The sequence below is a fragment of the Rhinolophus sinicus genome, chromosome 14 (assembly GCF_057876585.1).
Source record: "Rhinolophus sinicus isolate RSI-liver-muscle chromosome 14, RSI-T2T, whole genome shotgun sequence".
In the NCBI taxonomy this organism is placed as follows: Eukaryota; Metazoa; Chordata; class Mammalia; order Chiroptera; family Rhinolophidae; genus Rhinolophus; species Rhinolophus sinicus.
This window is the reverse complement of record NC_142514.1, coordinates 19,664,219-19,691,305: the sequence shown is the minus strand read 5'-3', so window position 1 is coordinate 19,691,305 and position 27,087 is coordinate 19,664,219. Positions and strand designations below refer to the sequence as shown.

At 38.5% G+C, this 27,087-nt stretch overlaps 2 protein-coding genes across 2 annotated transcripts; both read right to left on the bottom strand.

Annotated features, from left to right (window-relative positions):
* Nucleotides 1–1,001: 1,001 nt before the first annotated feature.
* On the bottom strand, nt 1,002–26,680 carry LOC148755584 (uncharacterized). The gene is made up of 6 exons (XM_088789764.1): nt 26,575–26,680; nt 26,230–26,443; nt 25,722–25,746; nt 25,069–25,148; nt 20,684–22,270; nt 1,002–1,812 (listed from the first exon to the last, which is right to left on the bottom strand). The coding sequence occupies exons 1-4, from the start codon at nt 26,678–26,680 to the stop codon at nt 25,113–25,115; spliced, it is 381 nt and encodes a 126-aa protein (XP_088645890.1). The 3' UTR covers nt 1,002–1,812; nt 20,684–22,270; nt 25,069–25,112.
* On the bottom strand, nt 20,636–22,252 carry YTHDF2 (YTH N6-methyladenosine RNA binding protein F2). Its single transcript, XM_088789765.1, has one exon. The coding sequence runs from the start codon at nt 22,250–22,252 to the stop codon at nt 20,636–20,638; it is 1,617 nt and encodes a 538-aa protein (XP_088645891.1).
* Nucleotides 26,681–27,087: the final 407 nt, after the last annotated feature.

The following is a 27,087-nucleotide window of genomic DNA, read 5'->3' as shown; positions in this document are numbered from 1 at the left end:
ATGTAAAAATTGCTTTTGAATTAGTTTTTTCTCAGGATATTTTCCCTTTTGAAGGTGAAATACCAAACAAACCCATGGGAGTCCTCAAGTCACAAAAATTTGAAAATTGGAAACACTAAATGTTACATTTCTAATTTGGAGACTGGACATCTTCAAACTGATGAAAACACAAAGGACTCCCCAATTTGGGGGGAATGTTATTTTATAAAACTTGGCAAATAGGAAGGAATATCCAGGTATACTGTACTGTGTCTCAGAAAGGCAGAGAAAAGCTCTCAACTTGAAGTGTCAGCTATCATGGTAATTACAAATCAGCATTTATTAATTTTACCACACCCTTGATTTAGTAGCCTGGACTCTGGATGTCATTTGAGGACAAAACACTGTTCACAGTATTAAAACCCATTTTCAGAACCCTTTCTTATAGAAGTTTGCACACATTTAACTAACTTTTCAACATTGGGACATCTTAAGGGCTAAAAATCTTTAAGGAAGAGGAGCCCCAAACCTTAGAAAATAAACAAGGGTGAATAAAATATCATTATGGTTACATGGTTCACGAAGACCCACACCAACTGGAATTTATTCTTGGACCTACATCCATGTGGAATCCTGTCTACATAAGCCGTATTTCAGATTAAACACTTACATGCTTGATACTGGGCTCTCTTTGCACACAAGACATCTATCTGGCCAGGTTTCTATTGAGTTAGCACAGTGCCTGGCACCTAATAAGCACTCACAATGAAATATTTGTTGAATGACTTAGCAGTGGCTCTACCTTCTTTGGGAAGTATCCAGAAATAAAACATTATAAATTTTGGCCCACCTTTGCAAAGGTCATGGTTATCTAGCCCTGGGTACAAAAACAAGCCTGAACGATTTCATCTCAGCAAAACTTTCTAAAAATAGTTGCCACCTCACTTATTTAAACTCCTTATACTCTAAATCTTTCATGAAATATACCAGACTCAAATAATACTAATAAATGGTAGTAGAAGTGATGCTCAACAGGATCTCACGTTTATTGAGAAGTGATTAATGGTAAAAAGAAAGGCAATGCCCTTTCCTCATTGGCTGAACAAACTGAAGAAACATTCACTACACGTTTTACAATATTTTTCTCTTTCCAAAATGCATTTCTGTAAACAAGTTTTTACCACTGTTCTTAGCTGTGAAATCAAATTAATCCTGACTTAATCAGTATAATGTACAAGAACAGAACATTTCTTAGGACTCCTAGTATTTTACTTTGAGTAACAAAGGGTAAGAGAAAATGAACCACCCTTAAAGACACAACCTTGGGTAACACTGTTAAATTCTCCAAGACAAAAATTCTTCATAAAAATGTTCTTCTAGTTCGGAAGGGAAAAACCAAATTCCCAAGTGTTCTCCAAGTGCAAATGTCAAAATGGGGGGAGGAAAGGGTTTAAAAATTAGAGAAAACTGTATGCACTTACGGACTTTAAAATCCGAAAAACATAGTAAAAAGACAAAAAAAAAAAAAAGCATTATGCTCTGAAATCACAACCAAAGCCAAAATAAAAAGGGACATTTTTCACCTACACTATCTAGAGGGATTTTTTGTTTAGTTTTTTCTTTTTCTTTTTTTTTCATTTTCCAGTTAAGTCCTATGTCTTTTGTGAAATTCCAATACTTAAACTGCAAGTCTGCAATCGTCTCTGAAGTCAATGAAATTAAGAAAAAAGTCCTAATTCTCTTGAAGGTCATTTTTTTCCTCTTAGGATATGCAGATGCAACAGTTGCTGCAGTCTGAAGAACTGCCCTTTATTTTCCACGACCTTGACGTTCCTAGAGGTTAAAAAAAAATTGAAATGGTTAAAATTTATTTGAATATGCTTAAGAATTAAAACTTCATAGAATAACTCAATAGAAATTTAATTTGTGCTACACAGAGTATTACCTATCAATAAAAAATTTTACTTCTTATATTTTAAATGAAAGTAGTAACATTCAAGCATCACAATAAATACAAAATTATTTTTCTTTGACTTTAAAATTTCTTACATGATTTGTTTTCCTATCATAGTTGGTTTAGGCTAGTACTTGTCAATCCCCCCAAATATGGGATTAATGGAAATAACTCAAACATCCATCTACAGCCTGAAGAAGGGAGGCAGCGCACGCACACGCACGCACACGCACACACACACACACACACACACACACAACACATACAGTATACTTTAAAAACTAAGAACAAAAACACACCTAACAGTACTAGAGTCATCCCATACTAGTCTCAGAGCCTTAGACATATTCATAAGCCTCAATTTTCATTTTTGTAAAGTGAGGATACGTATCTCAGAGGGCTGTAGGAGAATTAATGAGCTGACATATAGAATAGAAAGCTCTTAGTCCACAGCAGGTAAGAAAATTATCCTCTTCCCCTAGAGAGTTTAAAATACACACAGAGATGGATTTTGAAAACTGACTGCAATACCTAAGAATTCCCTGAAACAAATCTAAATGCTCATTTCTTATTAAGAATCATTCTTTACAAGCCTTTCATAAATTTATCCTAAGCAGCTTTCCATTTTACACTAGCTCATATATTAAATGTATGACTTAATCCACATGCCTTTTAAAAGCAAAAGCCTTAACTGGTTAGGAGCACAGCCTGAACTTGATTCATCAATCTACTCGAGTAGGATCGCTTGCTGCCCTTTACTTACACTGCGCTAACTATGGTTCTGAAGTCACACGATTCCTACTAAAAAGAACAGTGACTAGAATTTAGGGACTTCCATGCTCCTGTACATAATGATGATCTTTGTAATTACCCCACAAAGACTATTACTGACCAAGGTTTACCTAGTTACCTAACCAAATAAGAACCAAGATTCAAACCTTGGGCTATATGGCTCTTTTTCTATACCATGTTATTGCAAATATTTAGGTAAAAGTCAACAAAGTTAAGTGAGGCTTTGATGAACTGAGTATCCTATAACTAAATTACTTCATGGATATAAAAACAGTAAACTATTTATTCAGAAAGAACAATCATCTTTTTGTGATGTCCCACTTCAAGTCTCCGGAATTCAGGGATGAACTCAACAACATACCAACATACAAGATGTGGGGTATTGTGTGTTTTTTTCCAAATAAGCCATTTTGAAATTTCAAATTTAATAAATTTAATAATTCACCCATACACTATCTCTGGATATCAAACTCAATTCAAGAATAAGAAACTCAGTTCAACATAACAGATCTCGAAAGTTTTAATGTTCTTGGGCTACAGTACTGACTTTTTCTTTCTTTTTGGTCTTTCTATATATTCTCCCAAAGTTTTGATGATGAATATATTGTTCATAATAGGAAAACTGCAATTTAAAAAGATCTCTCGAGTTGACCAAAGTCAAGCTTTCAAGAGTACCTTGGGTCTCCTATCAATTTTAAATTCACATACTTGGGTTTTGCCTTTCAGTTTGGATGGACAGCATTGATCTAACCTCTCTTCTATTACTGATCAAAATCTGCCTTTGGCTTCAGGAAATCTGGACTCTTTGATGTGTTTCTTGATTAACTTTCTCATTCCTATGCTTTTATTATTCTTTAAGCCATGAATGTCCATTCTTCTGTCCTTCGAGGTACAGTTCAAAACCCTTTCCTACTTTGAGACTTCCTTAACACCTGCAGCTTTCAATGTGCTTCTCAATCTGCATCCACAATTGAAAATTAAATTGCACCATCTTGTTTCATGTAAAATTAGTCCCAACTCAATCAAAAGCTCCCAGAAAGCAAAGAACAGGTCCTCAATTAACCTCACTCAAACTACTTAAGCAATGGATAGCAGGCTACAATTGACTTTTAAATAAAATTCTGGTTCTCATCACAAGAAAAAAAAAATTGTAACTGTGTTAGGTGATAGATGTTAACTAAAGCTACTGTGGTAATCATTTCTCAACATATACATATATCAAAATCATTATGCTGCATGCTTTAAACTAATACAATGTTATATGTTAACTGTATCTCAATAAAACTAGAAAAATATTCTATTATCTCTTATTTTAATGAATACAATCCTAATACAAATTTAGCCCCAAATTGTACCAACAAAGTAGAAAACCTAGACTTCGCCAAATCCATTTTTGCCTAAGAAACACACTTATATATATAGTTCATCAGCATGGTTACTAAAAGCCATTTAGAGTAATCAGAAGAAATTCAGAACAGCAATGTATATTTGCACTTACAGCATCAACTCATTTTTCAAACACAAAATTTGGTCTTCTTTATAATATGCTACCGAGTCTCACCAATACGTGTTCAGTTTTGCCTCAAACATAGAACCATTCCTGAATCTTAAATACACAATGATGCCAAGAAGGCAAGTACAAAACCTGTGTCCTAATGGAAAGCTATATGCCAGGTTTACGTTATGCAAATTACATAAAAATGGCATTAGCTACCTTTAATCTCCTGCTCAACATCAAGAAAACATCACATTGGTACAATTCAGCCAGGTGACTAAATTGCTCTATTTCCAAATACAGTTGAATCCCCACTTATCCTCAAGGGATATGTTCCAAGACCCCCAATGGATGCCTGAAACCATAGATAGTACCGAACCCTACATATACTATGTATTTTCCTATACATGGGTATACCTTTTCACTTAAAGGAAGCACTTGACAGCTTCTCTTTGACATGTCTGAATTGCCAGCATCACTATTCTTGCGCTTTCAAACCATTATTAAGTAAAGGGTGACTTGAACACAAGCACTGCGATACCACTACAGGTGACCTGATGACCAAGATGGCTACTAAGTGATGTGTGGGGGAGCGCACGTGTGCACGCACTGGGGTGTTAGCATACAAGCGTGGATACTGGACAAAGGGATTATTCACATGCCTGTCAGGATGGAGCAGGATGGAGCGTGAGTTTTCATCACACTACTCAGAACAGCAGCCCCCAATTTGAAACTTATGAATTGTTTATTTCTGGAATTTTTCCACTTAATATTTTTGGACCATGACTCACGGCAGTTAACTGAAACCATAGAAAACGAAACCATGGATAAGAGGGGACCACTGTACAGTACTGATGTATACACAAAAACTAAGCTTATATAGTTGTAAATAATAAAGATGACATCCATCGTCTCGGAGATTATAGATACTTAAGCATTCAAATCATCCTATCTTACATAAAAAGTAAAATAAATGAATTTGGCACTAATTTAAAAAAACTAAATGATTCACAAGATTTTAAATACTAGGAATTTAATACAAGATTTAAATTAGTTTTTAAACATTTTCATTTTAAAAAATATAGATTGGAAACAGGAAATCAGTAACATCGTGCTTGAAGGGCCTCCCAACTGCCCAAATCTGTGACAAGTGGAGCATTACACAACCTTAATGATAAGTGAACTACTATCATAGTAACATCTGAAATATTAATAAGAATTAGCAATTAATGCTAAAACTAAAGGGTGAAAATCTGATGAGGAACAAGGCATTTATATAGTCTCAGACTATTCTTACTAAAAGAAAAATAGTAGCTTTATAGTGAAGAACCTGCTGAACACCTTAGACAAGTGATGCAAGTTAACATTACCAATAATGGCATAAACTTCCTAATGTGATGTGCCCTGAGGACACAAAGTCACGTATGTGTAGTATTCGTGCCAGAGAAGCATATTCTGAATATACCTAACAAAAAAAACTTAGACAAACTGAGGGACATTAAACAAAAATAAATAGCATATACTCTTCAGAAATGTCAATGTCAAAATCTAAACAAAACAGGGTGGGGTATATGTGTGTAACCACTGCAGATTAAGAAACTAAAAAGACAAGAAAACTAAAGATCCTCTACCGGAACCCAGACCACACAAAAAAAATTGCTATAAAGGAACACCAAGACTACTGCTAAAATATGAATAAAACCCGCAGGTTACATAATAGTATTGTCATTGTTAATTTCCTAACTTTAATAATTGCAATGTGATTATAAGTGCATGTTCTTAGGAACTACACAGCAAAATAGGAGAAAGGGGCATGATGTCTGGAATTTACTCTCAAATGGTTCAGGAAAAAATTACGCATGTTTCCAAAAAGGATGATAAAGCAAATTTGGCAAAATATTACACTGGTAAATATGGGTGAAGAGTATATGGAAGTTCTTTGTACTATTCTTGAAATTTCTCTCTAAGTTTCAAATTACTTCAAGATAAAAAGTTAATAAAATGGGAAGGGGTGACAGTTTTCAGTTACTTCTTTTGCAAAAATTGGCTGCATTTAAGTTATGTTTAACAATTCATAAAACCTTGAAATGTTTTTATTTCCTCAGACGTATACTAAGTCATCAAATACAAGAGTATTTTAGCAACAAAGAAAACAAAGTCTGCCTAGCAGCTTTTTACAAGTCCTTTAGAGTGAGAAAAGTTAATTCAGAATGTTCTAACACAAGGACCATTCTTTTTAACCACTTCTGTACATTAAAACCTTCTAGGTTTCTGTGAAAGACTTCCCTTACAAGCAAGTTTTCTTTCACTTTTGTGACTATTTCCTATTACCACTGGGAAAAATTCCACTAAATGCCTTGACAATTTATGGTCAAAAGGCTTCACTTGTAGGTCAGCTGTATTTATTGACATTTCTAATCAACCAGTCCTACCCTGGCAATATTTACTAAAGAAAAGACAAGGGGCGGGAAGAGGTTTCTAGCCCTCAATATATGGTCCTTCGCTTAAATAACTAGAGGTAAAACTCACACTACTCATCCACCCCACGTCAGCCCCTCCCCACTTTACATCTATAATTATAAAATAAAAAATTTCCGTCTCTAGAGGAAATATCCTAAGAGCCACAAGGTGGCAATGTTACTTAAAGTCTGAACATTTGAAATCTCTGTAATACATATACAGTTGACCCTTGAACACAGGGGTTAGGAGCACTGACCCCCCACCGCCCGAATACAGTCGAAAATCAGCATATAACTTTTGACTCCCCCAAAATTTAAATAGCCGACTGTTGACTCGAAGCCTGACCCGTAACATAAATAGCCGACTAACACATTATTTTGAATGTTACATATATATTACATACTGTATTCTTATAGTAAATTGGAGAAAACATTAAAATCATAAGAGAAAATACATTTACTGTACATATTTTGTTTAAATCTATGTATAAATGGGACGTGTGTAGTTCAAACCCGTGTTGTTCAAGGGTCACCTGTAAATAGAGAGCTTATCTGCTCTCTATTTAGCTTAATATCCTTTCTCATTTCTACTACCAACCCTTTCCCTCCACTTTTAAGTGGGCCATAAAATACAACCGAGGCATATTTATTTGTTGGGTATAATTTTATTAACTTTAAAATCTGATAAATGTTTATTCCCCCAATTAAATCTACTTAATATGGCCCTCCACTAATTTTTCCTATGTCCCCCCCCCCCCCTTGATAGAAAAGAACACAAATTTCTGTACCTCTGGCTAAAATGAGAATTCTTAGACAGGTTAACATGAAAAAAATGTGATTACATATTAAAATCACTTTCATTGCTTTCTATGGCTTATCAATCTTTACAGTTTCTGATATGTGAATAAGAGTTAAATGAGGCTAATGGCAGAAAGACTGACTTATATGTAATATTCTGCCTTCCAGAGACAAAGGAACAAAAATATTTTTCATCAGTTCTCCAATTTAAAGCAGGTCTGTAATATTTTATTAAAACAATTTAAAGCAGGGCTGCAATATTTTATTAAAACTATCTTCTATCTTCACGAACACTTTTGAGTTTTTCCAGGTGCAGAAATGGACAATTAGTTGAGATGAATTTAGTTGGACATTTAGTTGGAATGAATTTGTGGGAACTGAAATAGGAGCACCGATACAAAGTAAATGCATTAATAACCTTTCCTGCCATCAAATTCTTTATCAAAATTGTTAATTAGGGGTTGGCCCTGTGGCTCAGGTGGTTGGAGCACCGTGCTCCTAACGCTGAGGTCACGGGTTTGATTCCCACCTGGGCCAGTAAACTGCACCCTCTACAGCTAAGATTGTGAACAACAGCTCTCCCTGGAGCTGGGCCAGAGGTTGGTGTGAGCTGCCACGGGCTGCTGAGCGCAAGGCTCATAATACCAGCATGGGCCAGGGAGCTGTGTCCTACGCAACTAGACTGAGAAACAAGGGCTTGAACTGGAGTGGGGGCGGGAGGCGGAAGAAGGGGGGGGGGAAAAAACACTGTTAAATTAGTAGCTGAACTATATACATTTCACCAAAAGGGTCAGAAGTAAAAAGCCTGGATAAACACTATTTCAGTCCTTGAATAATAAATCTGACTAGTAACAGAACAAGGGATAAGATAAACAGATATGTTAACATTTTTCAGCTTAACTAAACGTAAAATTAGAAAACACTAGCTCCAAACCAAATGAAATGGTTTGACAGGTTTGACTACTCTCCGGATCACTCCTTGGTTCTCCAGTAAGAACTACATTTGAACCGAAACTAATTTCACAACAAAACCAATTTCTCAAAACACTTCAGAACATTTGTTATAAATAAACAAATATGGTATGTAATAGCTTGTCAAATCCCCTCTACTCCCACAATAAGCATACTCTGCATTTGTACCTTCTTTCAGTCTATTCCAAGGGTTGGGTCCAAAAATAGAAAACCAGTAGCACTATTAAGTACCATAGAAGTTAGTGAAGAATTTGGTTAGTCCAAGTAAACAAAGGTGTGTGTAAATGTATGTGTACACATGCCTATATAAGCCTGGCAATATGGATCACAATCATCCATAAAAGACCTGTATGTAAACACTTCATTTATATATACATTTGATCTTCCTAACAACCTGATAAGGTATTTTCCTTATTTTTAAAAAATACTAAGGCTTGGGCCAGCCTGGTGGCTCAGGCAGTTAGGGCTCCATGCTCCTAACTCCGAAGGCTGCGGGTTCGATTCCCACATGGGCCAGTGGGCTCTCAACCACAAGGTTGTCAGTTCAATTCCTCGAGTCCCGCAAGGGATGGTGGGCAGCGCCCCCTGCAACTAAAGATTGAACACAGCACCTTGAGCTGAGCTGTCGCTGATCTCCCGGATGGCTCAGTTGGCTGGAGCACGTCCTCTCAACCACAAAGTTGCCAGTTCAACTCCCGCAAGGGATGGTGGGCTGCGCCCCCTGCAACTAGCAATGGCAACTGGACCTGGAGCTGAGCTGCGCCCTCCACAACTAAGATTGAAAGGACAACAACTTGACTTGGAAAAAAGTCCTGGAAGTACACACTCTTCCCCAATAAAGTCCTGTAATAAAGTCCTGTTCCCCTTCCCCAATAAAATCTTTAAAAAAAAAAAAGAAAAACTAAGGCTCAGAGTTTACATGCTCAAATCAGTAATAGTAGCAGATATGACACCAGATCTTGTTCTAGAGCCCCAGCCTTTCCACTACTATACATATGGTATGTTAACAAGACCACAGAACCTAGGATTTATGCTTTATTGAGAATACCAACCTAATACATATGTATCTAAATATTTTAAAGGCCCATCAATGTAATATAATTAATAGAATCCCTTCCCACATCCCAAAAACTGATTACCTTTAAAAATCAGCCTTCAACATCTTAGTCTGGGCAACTTCAGGATAGCTAGTGGCGATTAAAATCTTATAGCTTAAAATTATCTAACAACTAAAAAATTAATGTGCCCACAAAAAGGAAGGTACAATAAAATGTAAAACTTAAAACATTAAAGCCTCTTAGAAGTAGCCATAATACCTCTAAAGAGTCGGTTATAACATGAAGTTACATGTTATTAGGCAAAAGACACTGCCACCTTTTAATGGACAAAAAGTATAGGCAATTCACCAGAGGCTCATAATACTGATAGCTGATGAAAAATGGGCAAGCTACTCCAAAGACCCTTTTAGCCTTAAGGTAGGCCAGAGAGCTGAAAGGTACAGCCCAGCCCCGCTTATCAGACACATATGAATTATAACATTGTTTCTAAAGATGAAGTCTCGAGACTAGCAGGTAATGGGGGTTGGGGAAAGCAGGATTACAGTACTAAGTAAGAAAACGTCAGAAAGCAAACTTGCAGGAAAATGAGCATGAGGAACGTGAGGTGGGGGGCACTCAAAACACTGACTGATGACATACATAATCCAGGAGTTCTCAAACTTTAAATACAAGAGAATCACCTACAGACCTGATAGAATGCAGATTCCAGAGCCTCACCTCCAAAGAGGCTCATTCAATAGGTGAGGGAGGCCAAGAATCAGTGTACGTATTCCCATATGGTAACTTGTACAAACGGAGAAACTTCTCTTCAATCACTCCTAATCCTGTAAGAAATACTTAGGGAGCTTACTAAATAAAATTTCTAGTTTAGTTAAGTCTGAAGGCAGAGCCTAGTTATCGGTATTTTTATAAATACTTTCCAGATGACTCAGTTTGTTTTCAATCTTTTTTTTTTTTTTGGTGGGGGGCGGGGGTTTATACAATGAAGCTCTCACCCAGGTCCACCCTGCTCCTCTCCCCATCCCTTTGCCGGCTTATGGACTCCAAGTAAAGTAACGTGTCATAAATGATTGAATTACCCAAGAATTTGTCTGGGTTCTAGTTCTAGCTATGCCACTAAAAGTAAGGTAATCTTGCAGTTTGTGTACAAAATGAGAGTGGGGTATACTTAAATCTTCCCGCTTAATTTTGTAACATTATCCAGAAACATTTTTGTTCCCCCTTATTCCTGCTGCCTGCCATTAACAGCAACTTTCACAAGGTTAGGTAGAGTAGATCCAATTCACTCCATTTTGATGCTCCTGATGAGAGACAATTAAACCTGAGTGCTTAAATAAAAGTTGAAATTTCAATTACGCTCTCCTCACAGACCCACAAAGAGGTGACTGGCTACTGGCATCAATAGGTAATAGAACATTATTGTTAGCTATTTTGAATAAATGTGAAGGTGCAGCACGGTATAAGAACAAAGCTCTGGGGCAAAACAAATTCCAGCTCCTCTACAACGCAGCTAAGTGTCTTCAGAAAGTTACTGCTTTTTGAATCTCAGTTCCCTACCTGTAAAATGGAGATATCTTAACTATTCCACAGGATTATTGTAAGGGATTAAATATATGAAAAGTGCCTAATATATAGATGTCAAAGAAATGACTAAGTATGGGTAAATACTTCAGTAAGGGGAAGAGCAGGATAAAACACTATACAGAATATAAACGTATAAACCACTTGTGTAGGTGAAGATGAGAAAGAAAAATGTCAAAATGAATGGTTCTCTCAGAGTAGAGGAATTATGGGTGATTTTTCTTTTTTTCCTACACATTATAATTTGGTTATACTTTACAATGAAAAACAAGTGCAATGGTAAAATTTGAAAATAGTAATATAAAATTTGCACAGTACAAACTTTTTACATGCAAACACTTTAAAGTTCTATATGCTTATCCACATCGATTACCAAAAAAGTTCACATGAAGCCAAAACTTATGTCTACCTTTTCTAAATGGCTTCATGATTACACAAGTGATATGGCCAAATTTTTAATTTCAACATATGTAGAGGAGTACTAATTATTCCATAAGAACCACCAGATATTACAGTAGCAGTAAGTGCAAATAAATTAGAAAGAAAAGAAACTGCCTGCCTCTTCCCTTTCCCCTCCATATCCAACAATTCAAACTTGGGGATTAGCCATTTTCCTCCATCTTCCCACTATCTTTTCCCATCCATCCTTCCAGACCCTACTCAAATCCAGTCTTCCATAAAAATGTCTTTACTCTAGTCATAACTGGTCTTGCTATTCTATTCTTCTGCATTGGTCTCATACTATAAAATTATCACTTTAATGTACTACACTGTCCTATACTGTCCCATTTATATCATCTCATTGCTTGGTATCTCCTCCCTGTGGTTAACTGGAGTTAAACCAGTTCAATGAGGGATTATTCAGCAAGCATCAAAAATGATTAGGGCGCTATAGGTTGAACTAACTGTTATAAGCAGAAGAATTTGGTTCGGGAAGGTGGCAGCAGCATGCGTATTTAAACTGAATTACCTGTGTCTGTGGAGGAGAAAGGCAGAAGGGGTGATCTAAGCTACCACACTCAGAGCCGGTTTCCTCGCTCACTTATAGACTTGCAGGATTCAATGGTAGAGATTGTTTTGTTTGCCCTAATTCAGAGAACAGCACTTTTTCTCTGAATGAAACTCCTAAACAGCTGCAGGTAACAGTTCCTTGCCTTACTGTCTCTTAAACTAGGGCAGTCAAAGCCAGCTAGGTACCCTCTCCATCTCCTGTGAGATGTATGTCTGCCTCATCCCCTTCTCCCTCCAGACTAAATAAACCAAACACACCTAGATGAGCTGCTGAAGCTGCAGAATCCTTACATTTCTTCAATTTCAAGACTCCCACACCAACTTCCGTCCACCATTCCTGTTTTAAAAAACTCATGTCATCCAATGAGTTCCAAATTACTCATATGCTTCATAGAAAGATGCTTGGGGGATCTCCCAGGAGGAAAAGGAAGCTAAGCATGTAAAGTTAGACATTCATGGGGGTTCTGTTTAAGGTTTTGTTTGGGAGCAGGAGGGGGAGGGGTAATTCCACTACAAGATTGAAAATTGTTAGTCATATCTGTTAGCCATATCAAAAACAGAATACTGCCATTTTTAATACTCAATTGTATTTCAGACATTTCTACATGGTCTAATGTACCAAAACAGCCCATACTAACTAAATAAAAGCTGGTTTTACTTCACTAAATCTCTATAAGGCTTGTAACAGACAGCTGAAAGACTTTGTGGGTAAGGAGAACTGGAATAATAGAATCAACAAATGCAGTCTGTTAAATGTGTCGAGACTAAAACCTTCAAACTCCTAAGAACAAAGCACTCTGATGTTACTTTTATTCAACAGATAGCCGGTTGGCATTTGCATTCATCAAGTGCTACCTATCTGCAGTCTCTGAATAAACCGATTATACCTCACTGCTTGAAATTCTAATTCAAGATATAACACTTTTTCGGGCATCCAGTTAGCTAGGTTGGTTAGAGCACGATGCTCTTAACAAGGTTGCCAGTTCGATCCCCACATGAGCCACTGTGAGCTGCGCGCTCCACAACTAGATTGAAACAACTACATGACTTGGAGCTGGTGGGTCCTGGAAAAACACACTTAAAAATTTTTAAAAAAGAATAGCTATAATCCTTTTCTTGTTTTCTTTCTAAAGCTCAGACTATTCCATGTCAATCTATTTCACTTGCTCCCTCTTTAACCCACGCTTTAAATTTTGTTATTTCTAGTTCTTTCTTTCTTTGGCCCTCTTTTCTCACTGCATGTTGGCTCTAGAACTGCACTGCAGAAGTAGGAACAGCTCTGCTTTCTTAGCTTGTGAGACTTTGCAACGTTATTTACTCCCTTCTGTGCTTCAGTGACTTCATCTGCAAAACTGAGCTAGTTGTACCTACCTCACAATTTGTACCTACCTCACAATGATATGAGAATTATGAGAACTTACATATGTATTCAGAACAGCTGTGTACTGACAATATATAAAGTGTTCAGCCATTATTTTTATTACCAATATTCTTGAATAATTTAAACTCTTTCATGCCTTTGCCTATACTGAGGGCTGAAAACTCCCAAATTTCTATCAACAGATCTTTCTCCTGAACTCCAGATCCTATGCTCAGCTTATTGTCCCACAGGCACCCCAAACACTATTTCCAAAAGCCAACACATCTCCAAACCCTAACCCTAACCTGCTGCTCATCCCATATTAATTTTTTTAATCACTAGTCGGCAAACACATCTACCACATTCTTCAAATCCAACTTCCCCATCTCCATCATCTTGGTTCATGCTCTCAATGTCTTTTTTTCCCAGACTAGCCTCTCAATCTTTGAGTCACTTACACCTATCTCTCTTCATTTAAAGAAACGAGTTTAGATAAATTGCTAACCTGAGTTTCCCTTTCCCTATCTGCAAATATGGGAGGAGATTGCTTCCCAGGGTTGGTGTGGGGATTAAAGTCTGTGAAAGTATCTACCAAAGTCAATGCTCAGTATTTCATCCTTCCTGTCCTCCAAACTGTCACTCCACATTAACTACTACCCTTTCTCCACAATCCACTGAAACTAAATAGGATAAAATCCAAAGTCCTGCATAAACTGGGCCCAACCAACCTGTTCAGTTTTATCATTTACCATTCTTTTCCACATTATACTTCTCATTATTCTGAAAACATAACCTAAGCATTCACAAGACATTCTGTCTCTTCCTAGAACGCCCTTCTCCCCACTTTTCTGGGTTTGGGGGCTAGAAAGACTGTGGCTCTTTGGGTATAGTTCCAACATATTTGTTAAGACAAAAGTGAAAAAACAAAGACATGTCAGAACTTCACTGGTTCGTCAAGTGATTTGAGGAACTTCTTTGCAAAACTGGGTAATTTAAAATTTCCCCAAATTTTTGTTATTCAAAACAGATCAGAGGTACAAACATGACACGCTTAAGTTTAACTGCATTAACATTTTTTCTATCACTTTAAGTCTAGAAAAGCAACATAACTCAAGTCCTGATTTGTATATCGAATTTGCCAGTTTCCACTGTGTAAACAACATGGCTGATTTCAAATACCAATGTGGTATCACTGAATGTGGCGTTGAGATGTATAAATAGCACAGTATTATATATTGATACAATGGGTGTAAATAACATCAAGAGGGATGAATCTGAATATTATGGTTCAATGGTAACAATGGTATTTTAAGTTTATGTAGTTTAATTTTAATTCATATTACAAGCTGTAATTTATAATGTAATTTAATGTAACACCTTTTAATACAATGTATTTAAGTTTCTGTAATTTGTCTCATAATGACTTTTTAACAACCAGCTTGCTAACATTCTTGAAAGCTAAACAGCTGGCTCACAATTAGCCAGATCCGGCACATCTTTGGACTTACACTGAAATACCAACTCCACCATTTATTAGCTATGAGACCTTGTATAAATAACCTCTTTGCACTTGCTTCCTCATCTGTAATATGAGAATGATATATTAGATGAGATCGCTTACTTTTATGTGCACTATGTGCCAAGCAATTACATGCTGAACACTGTGCTATCATTTGAGTACTTATTACTCATTCTATTTGACATAGTTCAAATGTTATTCCGCCATGAAGCCTTCCTTCATTTCCCCAAAGTTATCACTCTTCTCCAGAAAACCAAAACATTTCTTCATTCTTCTAGTACAACTCTTATACCATATCCATTCTGTTGTCCTCTTAACAACACTGGTCTATCCAGCAATCAACAAAAAATTTTTTTGAAAAATGGATACAAAAGCATGAGTCAAAGAGATCCAAATTCAGTGCCATCTATTCTCTTACAGTCCTCCTTTAAGGAGTTGCAGAAAGGCATTATTTTATCATCCACAAAGCAAGGAAGGTGATGAGTAATACAAATAGAATTTCCTCAACCCTTTTGGCAGATAGACAAGTAAATTCATCTGCAAGACAGTAGGTAGACAGAGAAAGCCTTATAATTTTACATAAGTTCAGGTTTGCCATCCCAATTAAAACAGGATATCCACTAGCTAGTCGTGAAGAGGAAATTTAAAACAGCAGTGGAGCAGGGAAACATTAAATGGAAAGGAACAATACCCATGGTTATTTATTTCCTAAGGACTTAATAAGAAGAAAACAATATATTTGGCTAAAGTGATGTTTTCTTCCTCTCTGACTTTTGTTATCATTAAAACTTGGCTATTCTTAAATTTTTCTAAAGTTGAAAATGGAGCTATGGTAATTACTTTGAATATTTCTCAACAAGGGGCAAAATGCCCAAATTAAAGGGTTATGAGGGGGAAAACAATGGCTGTAAGGAAAAAATATACTTCCTTATAAAGAGAAACATTACTTTTGCCAACCCTACAGAAAAACTGGATTTTAGAAAAAGAAAGCATTTCTCTTCAATAATCATGCCTATGGTTCCTTTAATGAACAAGTCTTCAGTACATTCTAGGTAACAATTTTTTTCACTAATACTTAACACAGTACATATATTAGAAAATAATTACCCACATACCTAATCTGTAGTTAAGATTCATTAGAAATCCACTAATTCTTTCTGCCTTCATGTCCTTCTAGCCTCAAGTCCTTTATTTTTTATATGTCATTAAGTATTTAGGTACTAAATTATTGAACAGAAACAATAACCTTCCAAAAAAGACCTATTTAGTAGCATCACCTCCTCTTCCACGAACTTCAAATGTTATCTTGGACCAGCTAACCCCCTCATCCCTGGTGTCTCTGATTTAGATTATCCTATGTATGAATCTTCCCTACAACTCTGTCTAATAAAAGATCTTTTAGAAACCCTGTGACTAACAACTCCATTTTTAGAAAGTTCTCCCTTTCACTTACAAAAATCTTCCTCCCTAAAACCTCTACCCATTGGTTCCCGTGCTCTTTGGCATAGAGAATAAACCTACCAGTTTTAAAAGCATTTGATAACTGCTATCATATTCCCCTTCCAAATCATCTCTTCTAAGCTAAAGATTCTGCCAAACACGAAGGCACATTATGATGAGAAATAACGGTAACATATTATGAAACACTGGGAAGAAGTGAGCTGTATGTATTTAAAAATATATCTATTATTACCACATACTTGTTCACCGTCCTTGCAAAGGTTACATGAAGGAGCTCCTCCATCCTTATTTAAATTAGACTCAAATACTTTTTTAAAGCCAACTTTGTACCTGTCTTAATAGATTTTCTATATCGAAGTAACTGCATAAACATTTCATTCCACTCCTTTTTACTAATTTAACCTCCAAACTTCCCCCTTGAGAAACTCATTCCACAAATACCAATTAGACTTACTCTTGAACTGTACAGGAATTCCCGTTCCAAGTTATCTATACAGTGTTACAGATTTGGGCTTTTCTGAACCTATCTTCTCTACATCTTTCAAGATTCAGCTCAGAGATCACTTCTTCCAGGACTCTTCTATGACCAATCCACCCACAGACCAGGCTGGGGTTAGGCAATCTTCAACCTTCCCAATTGGCACCCTGTACAAACTTTGAGAATACACTTTTCTGTTTTGTGCTGTTACCTGTCACTAGAGTAAGGATCCCTGATAATACACTCCTGGTTTCTCTGTAGTGTCTAACACACAGTAAAGCTGTTCAAAGAAAAGATAAAAAGCTTCATCTCATTCCTTAAACAGCACAATAAAATTTAAGTATGTCCAAGTCACCATTTTTAAGTTGTCTGCTTGAAAATAGGAGTTAATTTTAGAGGTACTGAAATCCTGCAATTCTATGATTATCAGGTGGGTACTAGACTTAGCAGGGGATCACTTCCTAAGTTAAACAAATGTCTAACCACTATGCTGTACACCTGAAATTAATATAGTACTGAATGTCAGCTGTAATTGAAAAATTTTTTTTAAAAAGAAATCCTGCTATTCTCACCTAACAGAAATGAAATTTTTAAATATACACCTTGAGCTGTTGTCACTATAATCACATCGTCTCTAGATGTCTATCTCTACTCGCCCATTAGCTTTCCTATTATTCAAAAAATTCATTTACCCAAGTGCCTGAGTGTAACCTGGCCTAGGCTTTAAGAGAATTATGCAGTTCTTAGTCCCCTCTACTATTCTTTTTAACTATAGTCAAAAAGCTAGAAATACAAGACAAAAACTAAACCAACTATTATGAGGTTTATTTAAAAACATTATCATTCATGCAGGACTATTACAAATACTGCAGACTATTCCAAAGTTGAGACTGAATTAGATCATGTGACAGAACAAGCCAGTAATAATACTAGGCAAAAATGGCTGTGATGCTGCTTCAGTGTTTCTGCCAAGATACGTGCCCAGTATCAGAACTTTGGAATAGCTGTGACATCATTTTCAGGATGAAGTTTAAGTATTTCCCTACTTACTGAGTTACCATGCCCATCTGGCACGAAGATGTTTTGCAATCTTGTAAATAATACAAAGGCACACACACCCAACCTAAGGGAATCTACTGCCTCAATAAGCTACATATCAGCCCCATTCTCATGAAACTTGTTTTGTCTTGGAAGCCTAACAAAGACTGGAAGAACAGTTTACAGTCAGTTATGTAAGGATGTTAAGGATAACAGTGGGCAACGGAGTAAGGCAATACTGACTGAAACGGTAACTGGGTTTAGAAGTAATCACAGGGACCTTTCTGAAACCCCAGCAAGTTCTTCTTACAGAAGGGTAAACTAAAAAGTAATCTGACACAAGTATAATAGAAGCTTTTTTTTTTTTCTTGGTGGTTTGTTCACTTGCCTGAGCACAATTAGGATACTTATTCAAAGGTCTTTATGGAATGGTTTTAAGGAAGATCCATTAATTAGCTTAACAAAGACCCTAAACCTTATTACATTCACTCTGAAAACATCACAAGACTGGCCAATTCCAACATATGAATCTTATACCTACTTAAAAAGTTAAAATTATCATTCACTGAACCACTCAAGTGAATTTAATACAAACACATACTTGATTAAAAGTTTACATAAATTAACAGTCCTCAAATTTGCTACTTCGTTATTATTATTATTATTATGTGTGTGTGTGTGGCTTAAAACAACACAAATTTATTCTGTTACAGTTCTGGAGGCCAGAAGTCTTAAATATTTCACTGGGCTGAAGCCAAACTTTCAGCAGGGCTGGATGCCTCTGGAGCTCTATGGGAAATCCATTTCCTTGCCTTCTAGCTTGTATAGGCCACCTACACTTTGATTTATGATCTCTTTCTCACATCACTCCAACCGCTTGCTTTCATTGTCTCATCTCCTACTTCTTCGTTTGACCTTCTTGCCTATCTGGGCTACTTTGTTTTTAAACCAGTTTTCCCACTGGCGTGGCCGGTTAGCTCAGTTGGTTAGAGCGTGGTGCTACGTTCCGCATAGGCCACTGTGAACTGCGCCCACCTTTAAAAAAAAAAAAAAAAAGTTTCCCCACTGGCTCTAACACATATCAGTTTATCTTAGCATCTATGCTATGCATTCCTAAAAATATTCCTCTCTTTGTCATCCTGCTTTTAATCACAAGATGTAGGACAGAACTTTGCAGACGAAAGGAGCAGATTGATAGTATGAGATGGGTATTATGCATGTTTCAAGTGGTTAAACTAAGCACCTGGATGCCCTCTATACACATTAAAAATCTGTCATGCCACTACATGGTCACGGCTCCCTTCCTTGAACCTCTAGAAACAGGAGCTTCTGAAGGCATCTTTAGAGCCTTTCAGCTATCTGGCAAAAATAACCAGTAAACTATCTTTTTCTACAAGATTATGGCAGATTTTAAGTTAAAACTTTGGAGAAGAGGAGAGTTTAAAGGACTAAAAAGGAGAACGTTTCTGACAGCCAACATTTCCCCAACACTTTGAGCATCATTGACAAGTGTATCTCCATTTCTTATTTGTCTGTACACACTAGAATATCAGATGGCAACCATCCTGCTTTAGTTGGACAACTATGCACCTCTGATTCTGTTATAGAGGTGGAGACTCTACCAGAGTCCTCCTCCCACTGCTCAAAGGATTAAGTTTTTATAGACATAACAAGTGCCTCAGATCCTAGATCAAATATATAAGGTCCCTATGAATTCACGACAAATTTAAGGAAAATACATTTACATAAGTTTGTTAGGTTGTTTTTTATTTTATACTTAAGGCTAACCACTCAGGATTCTCAATCATTTTATGGAGATCTTTTTTAAAATTTTCCTCCTGGCCCATAATCTTTTCACCCACTTCCTATATTTAAATATGTCTAAATTCTAGATAATATTAATATATGATCTGCCTCAACCGATAGTTTATCACTTCCTTTTGGTCCTAAAGTTTACATTCACTCAATACACAGGGACCAGGCATTACCAACTCTTTCAAATAAACTCAACTCTTTAGTTTGGACCTATTCCCCATCACTCTGCCCAACATTCCCACTTGTTACAAAGGAAACAAGAGAAAGTGACCCTTCAGGAATACAAAATATTAAAGGCAAGAGGTCAGCTTTTCCTGATTAGCTGTTTTCCAAGTTTTATATAATAAACATTAACTTTTCCAACGGGGAAAGGATTTTGAAAAAAGAACACTACTAAGGATAGAAATAAGAAAGTTCTAAAAAACATCCTCTTGACATTGCCAGTTGTCAGCAGGCAGGTTGAAGAGCAATGTCAAGGCTTGATGACACACCAACTCTTGAAAAAAACCACAGTATCCCTTAGGCCAAGTTAATTCCAACAGAACTTTTATCTTTTTTTCTGCCTTATTACAGCCTCAATCTTTTCCTACTTTAATTTCCATGATTCTATTACATCAATCATTCCCTTTGCATTTCTTTTAAACTCATTCATTCTTCAACCCTTTCTGCATCATATAAATTCAGTTTCTCAACACTTTGTTTTCAAGCCCACATATGTCCTCCATTAATGTTCCCACATTCCTTCACACTAAGGTTCAAATAGTAAGACCAATTATACTTCCATAAAGGCTTGAACTGTTAAGTGATACTTGTGTTATTTACAGAGCTTTTATTAACAGTCAATACAACACCTCTCCTGTTCTCTCTAGTCCTTCTCCTTCCCTAAAAGTCTTAAGAATGGTAAGCTGGTTACCTTTTTAACACTTTCTTCTTCCTCTTGGCGTTTCTCATAGTGTGAGAAGTCATCAAAAATGGAAGTGGTGTGCTTGTAGCTGGCTATGATTTTCAACACCTGCTTAGCTTTTTCCAGAGGCACTTCCTGAGTGTCCCTGGAGTTGGTCACTGGTTTATTCTCGTTGTTCTCTAGGCGAATGTGTCGCAGCTGGCTATTGGGAACGTCCTTCACAAAAATCCACCTGACATCAAAACGACCCTTCCATTTGTCCTGGGACCAGACACCTGCACATGTGTTGTAGTCCACAGCAGATTTCATTTCCGCAACGCCACAGAAGTGTCCACTGCCGTTGACACTGAAAAGTAAGTAAACGGGGCCTTTCCCGTTCATGGAGCGATAAGCAGCATCCAGTCTCTTGTTACCATGCTCTGTGCTGCACCAGATATTATACTTAATGGAACGGTGGATATCGTCCTCAGAGTAGCTCTTAATGATGAAAACCCGGCCATGTTTCAGATTCCAGTCAAAATCCTTGGGGTTATAGTTATTAATGGACCGTAGCTTCTCCAACACTGGGTGAGGTTCTGAAGGAGTAGATCCAGACCCGGCCTGAGACTGTCCTACTCCATTACCATCCACTCCATTATGACCAAACCCACTGCCACGGTTCCGAGGTGCTACCCAGCGTGTTGGCTGAGCTGCCTGTTGCTGGACTGAGAGCTGGGCAGGCTGTGGTGGAGGTGGGGGCAACGGCTGTGTCTGTTGCCCTACTGATGCCTGAGCCACTGGTGGGCTATTGTTAGCCTGCTGACCTACAGGCTGGGGAGACCCCTGGGTTGGCTGCTGACCTATATTCTGAACCAAAGCCTGTGAGGGGGCTTTTGCAACAGGACCCTTGTTATCCCAAGTTCCAATATCCATGTTATGCTTTATTGGGGGTGGTGGAAGACTTGACCCTGCAATGCCATTCTTGGTCTTCAACTTAGGTTGCTGTTTTGCAGGCTTGCTAGCAATATCAGCCCAAGAAGCTGGTTTTGGAGGAGCAATGGTAGCTGGGGGCAAACTATTAGAGGCCACAATGTTACTAGTAATGGATCCACTACCAACAGCAGAGCCTACAACTTTAGGAACATTGCTTGCAACTTCTGTGCTACCCAACTTCAGGGCTGCCATCCCTTGGTCTATAGTATTCATGCCAGGAGCTTTATTGAGGGTCTCACTGGCAAAAGCTGACTGTCCGTCAATCATGGCTCCACCTAAGGAGCTAGGTGCATAAGCATAATTGCTACTATATCCAGAGCTCTGAGTAGACTGTCCCTGAGAACTGTTATTTCCCCACGCTGAGAAGTCAATCCCACTGGGAAAGAAATTAAAACCATGCTGACCAAGAAACGGAGTGCTACCAAGGGCTCCTGGTTGTCCAAACATTGCATCTGGTAGGAAGTGAGGCTCTCCGTTGCTCAGCTGTCCATAAGAAGTTAGATATGGCATGGCTGTGTCGCCCCCAGTAGACCAAGCAGCTTCACCCAAAGAATAGGAGAAGCCAATCGAGGGACTGTAGTAACTGGGTAAGTAGGAATCTGACATGGCAGTATATGCATTATTCTGTGGAAGAAAAAAAAAAGAGGGGCAAATCAAAACTAAACACAAAAATAGACAATCAGGACATTTACTCTCCCAGTTATCTACACAATTCAAATATTTCCACTATTACCATAAAAAAGGTAACCATTTCAGACGTTCTCTTCCCATAAACTTGCTATTTTTTGTATTGCTAGATATTTTGGTTTAATAATTGAAATGTTTAAAATTAAACTGGCTTACAGTGAATATAAGCCTTAACTCTAGCACTGTAATTCAGTAAAGGGAAAACCCCAGATCTCACCAACAGTTAAGTATTGCTCTATAGAAAGTGTTGAGATGATGCTTTTATTAAAATCAGTATCTCTGGATGTGAGTGGGAATTTTGGCACAACAAAGGAGCGTTCAAAAGTTTCCTATTAAAACTATAACAGATAAAACAAAAAGAACTGGAAATTTCAAGTTCTATCCCAAAAATCTGTGCAGCCATTCTCAATCAAACCAAAAGGCAAGGTTCACTATACATAGTTTACAGTGGCAGCCTCTTGGCAAGCTACCTGGGAACATCAACAGATGTCACTATTAAATTATAACTTGGAAAGGAAATATAGAGTAGCTTCCAGAGCATTTAAAACTAGAAAAATGTTACTACCTGTTCTGCTTCTCCTATAAAATTAATGGCTGTAAGCTGAAATGCACACCTAACCTTTTCATTAAAAACAGGAGCATAATTCCAAAGACACTATACAGTCCATCATCTTTTAAAAAGGAATCATCCTAAACAACCAGAAATATAAACTTACATGCATTAGAAGACAGGTTACACTGCAAAAACCTCAATCATTTATCCGAGTTTGTGCTGAAAGTATTTTCACTTCTTTTTTATGAATCCTATAGTTCACATAATAGTCCTTTAAATAAGCTAGAGGTACCTAAAATTGATCTCTATAGATGTAGACACAGCTCAACTCAAAAGTAAACAATACTTTACCCTGACTTCAAAGTAGCTCTTGAACATAAGAATCCGTTAACTAGTCAAAATAGGGAGTTTTGCTCTTAAGATATCTGGAAGACCATAACTACATTAGGCCTTAGGTTTGTATTACCACCAGTAGTATTTGTCCCTAGTCACTAAAACACATCTCTTCAAAAGTAAATGTTTCCACTAATGTGGTTTGATAAAATGGTAATGCTTCTCTCTGCCAATTTAAATTTTCCTTAAAAACAAAAACAAAACAAAAAAACTGTCTTTTCACACGTAGACCTCTCTTAAAATTAAGTATCTCTCGAAGATAGTGTTCATATTTTAATAAACCCAAACCCATTATGTATAAGAAATTCAGTCTATAAAAACCAATGGATTAAGCCTGAAAGATTATTCCAACATAAGGCAATGAAAAATTGGTTTAAAAAAAAATAAATGAATTACTCTTGACGACAAACTACAATGGACAAAGAATCTCAGGCTGTCTATTCAACCAAGATTTATATTTTCCCCAATATTTTTTAAATAAAGACATTTCAACTTTAGCTTACAATGCACTTAAGAAAACAAATGCACTTAATATCACAGGTTATGCCATTATATAGCTGAATGCTTACACCTGAACTGGCAGGTTCCCACCTGCCCCTGAGCTCAAAAATCTGAATTACACAATGCTTCACAAGAACTACCTACAATTATATTTCCAAATGCTCCCACTCTCCCTGTTATAATTACGTAAGCAAACTACTTCAATAGCAGGAACCTATTAATAGTTCATTCCTCTACTTCCTCTCCTACTTTTCCTGATTAACTGGTTGTCTTCTGCAAAAACTTTTTTCCAATCACTTGCTTAAGTGGTTTCTATACATTCAAAGCAGAAATTTTTACATAAGAAATCTAAAACTTTTATGTAAGAATTGGGTCCAAATATGGGCATACTTTAATACGTCAAGTTATTCTAGACTATTACACATATCATACAGCATCTGTTCAGAATTTATATAAATGTTCCATAAGCTTCTTTTAGGATATTTTGGATGAGTTATTGCCAATTTTCCTTCTGATTTATTAGTCTGGGGAGTTATACTTAATTGCTACAACTTTGTGACTACCTTTGGTATGCAAAATACTTATACAAAAGAACTATAAAGTTTCCACGTGCAAGGATCACGTACCTGGATGCAACTAATGTTCACATCAGAAGACAAATTACACTGCAAAAACCTCAATAATTCTTGATCTTAGTTCGTGCTGAACAGTATTTTATCTTCCGTTAACTTGATTCTGTAAATACTATAGCTCCCTTAAGTGAGACTCCAGAGATATCCAAGTTGATCTCTACTGATGCAGATACAGCTGTACTCGAAAATGTGAGTACCTAACTCCAAAATAGTTCTGCTAATCTAAAAACCACTTACTAGTAGCCACAGAAAAGGAAAACTATTCAGTTCTGTAGTACTGAATACAGTTCAGGTGATTTTATATTAGTTTTTCCCATCACAAATGAATCCAATTTTCCAAACAGAAAAGATTTCGGGGGTGAAAATTCAGAATGTTTAACACTGGAAAGTATTAAGTTTTGCACTGTATATTCTTGGTAAGGAGGAAGAATTACTCAAACAGATGTTACTGTTAGTACATTGTAAAATGTCACCAGGACTAGTCTCAGTACAATATGTTTGCTGACGAGAGATGGAAATTTTAATGATCTATGACATTTGTAACAACTTTTTAATATTAAGAAAGTCACCCCCAGAAAACGAGCTTTATTGATAAAGCAGAGAAAGAACAATGGTATACACACTTTGATCAGGTATGTAAATGGTTAACTACTCACGGGCCTTGCCTGTGGACTCAAGTAAGGTTCAAAATCGTCATCATTTAATCCATCCTTTTGATGTACAGATCCATTTTGTACTAAAGAGAAAAAATTCAAATTAGGAGTGCCTCCATCGTACAATCTCCCTCCCAAACTAATCAAATATATCCTAACCAGGGAAAAACCTTACTAAATAGAGCAATTAAGTTTGAATCTCAAAAGGATAAAGATGAGAGTGACTGCTGAATAATATTCGTCAGTGAAAGTCTCCCTCCACCCAGAGCAAGTTGAACTAAAAAGGTCATTTTATTGGCTCCTCTAGATTTCAATGTCCTCCCGCTTCCCCTCCCCCGTCACATGTGAGTACTTCCAGAGTGTGATCCACGAGGATGAAAAACAAAGGCCTTCTAAGACCTACAGGAAACTAAGGACCTGAGTGAGACATTTCAAAACCGAACCCACCCCCACCCTTAATGAATTACTCCTTGTTCGCTAAAAAGCTGTTAGCCAGCTGCAAGAACACACCGAAAGAGTCGAATACTTAAGTATGAGGCACCTGCGAACTAAGCGGCTTGAGAAAGGTCCTAGCCCAGGGGCGCTTCCCGGAGACCCCGCCCCCACTACTCCGGGTCCCCCTCCCAGCCCGGGGCCACTGGCGGAGCTGGGCTCACCTTTGTTTCCTTGACCTTTTGGTCTCTGCGGGCGAAGGAAACGTCGCCGAGCAGCAAGTTGTCCGAGGAAGAAATGGAAAAGGAAAGACAAATTAAAGCCTGGCCCGAGAAAGGAATAAAGGAGCAGGCCTGCGGGGAGGCGTCAGGAATGGTGGGGAGGGGGAGGCAGGAAAACACGCTAGGCCGGGGGCCCGTGGAGAAAAAGCGGACGACGCGCCAGAAGCAAAGCGAGGCGGCCAGGGATTCAAGGAAGGGGAAGGGAACAAGGAAGAAAAATGAGGCCCGCTGAGAAGGGAACGCGGCGCAGCCAGTGAGAGCCGAGGCCCAGGGAGAAGCGGGAAGAGCGGGCTGAGGGCGAGGCGCAGGGCGCGGCCGGCCTGTGAGGCCCGAAACCCGGCCCGCGAGAGGCGCCGCCTCGGCTCGGCCAAACCGGGGGCGGCGGGCCCAGGCCTAGTCAGGCTCCCTCTCGCCTCACACAATGGCCGAGGCATGAGGGCCGGGCCTGTACCTGCTCCAGGAGGCTGCTGGCCGACATGGCTCTCGGATCCTCACGGGTGGCGACGGCGACAGACTCTCCTCAGGGTGGCGGCGGCGGATGAGCCCCGGCGGCGGGAGCAGGCGGCGCAGCGGTGGCTTTTGTCCCTGACACTCGGGGGCCTCGGCGGCGGACGCAGCGGAGACACAGCGCGCGGCTCGGGCTCCGGCTCCGACTCGGCGACGCTCTAGCCCGAGAGCTCAACGCCCGTCTCTATGATTTTACGCGCGCGCCCGCCCCTCGCAGCCGAAATAAGGGCGCCGCGCGGCGGAGGCGGACGGCGAGCGCGGCGCGACGCTGACTCTCATATTCACTCACCCACGCGGAAGGAGCCCGGCGCGAAGCACCTCGGGAAGGACCAGGCGCGGCCGCACCGCCCTCTAGTGGGCTGGAGGAGCGGAAGCGGCGTGCACGTCTTCCCCATCCCCGCAGCCTCAGGGTTGGGGCCTAGGAGGGTGGGGGCGGCCAGGAACGCGCCACGAGGTTTTAACTAACACCAGGAGGGAGTAACTTCAGCTTGAGAAAACCTACCAAAGCTAGTTTTTCAGTTTGGAAGCGACCCCTGAAGACTGAGAGACCTTAAGCCCGCTTTCCAGTTGCAGATGGCACTCCATCTGGGAGGGAACCTGAAGAGGGGTCACAGAGCCTCTAGGGAAACATCATGGGGGCCCTGCCTCAGAAAGACCTCCCCATCCCCCCGCCAGGAGCCTGGTTATCCATCCGCTGTTAGCAGACTGTAAAAAATGTGCAGCGAGAACAAAAACATCCACAAAAATATGCTCCCCTGCAAAAGAGATTCATCCTTTGCCATTGTAAGGAGGAGAATCTACA

Coding starts and splice junctions, on each gene's coding strand:
- YTHDF2 (XM_088789765.1), bottom strand. CDS start 22,252: ATGTCAGATTCCTACTTACCCAGTTACTACAGTCCCTCGATTGGCTTC.
- LOC148755584 (XM_088789764.1), bottom strand. CDS start 26,680: ATGGGGAAGACGTGCACGCCGCTTCCGCTCCTCCAGCCCACTAGAGGG. Junction 26,444..26,574: donor GCCGGGCTCCTTCCGCGTGG/GTGAGTGAATAT, acceptor CTCTCGGGCTAG/AGCGTCGCCGAGTCGGAGCC. Junction 25,149..25,721: donor AAAAGGTCAAGGAAACAAAG/GTGAGCCCAGCT, acceptor TTTTCTCTTTAG/TACAAAATGGATCTGTACAT.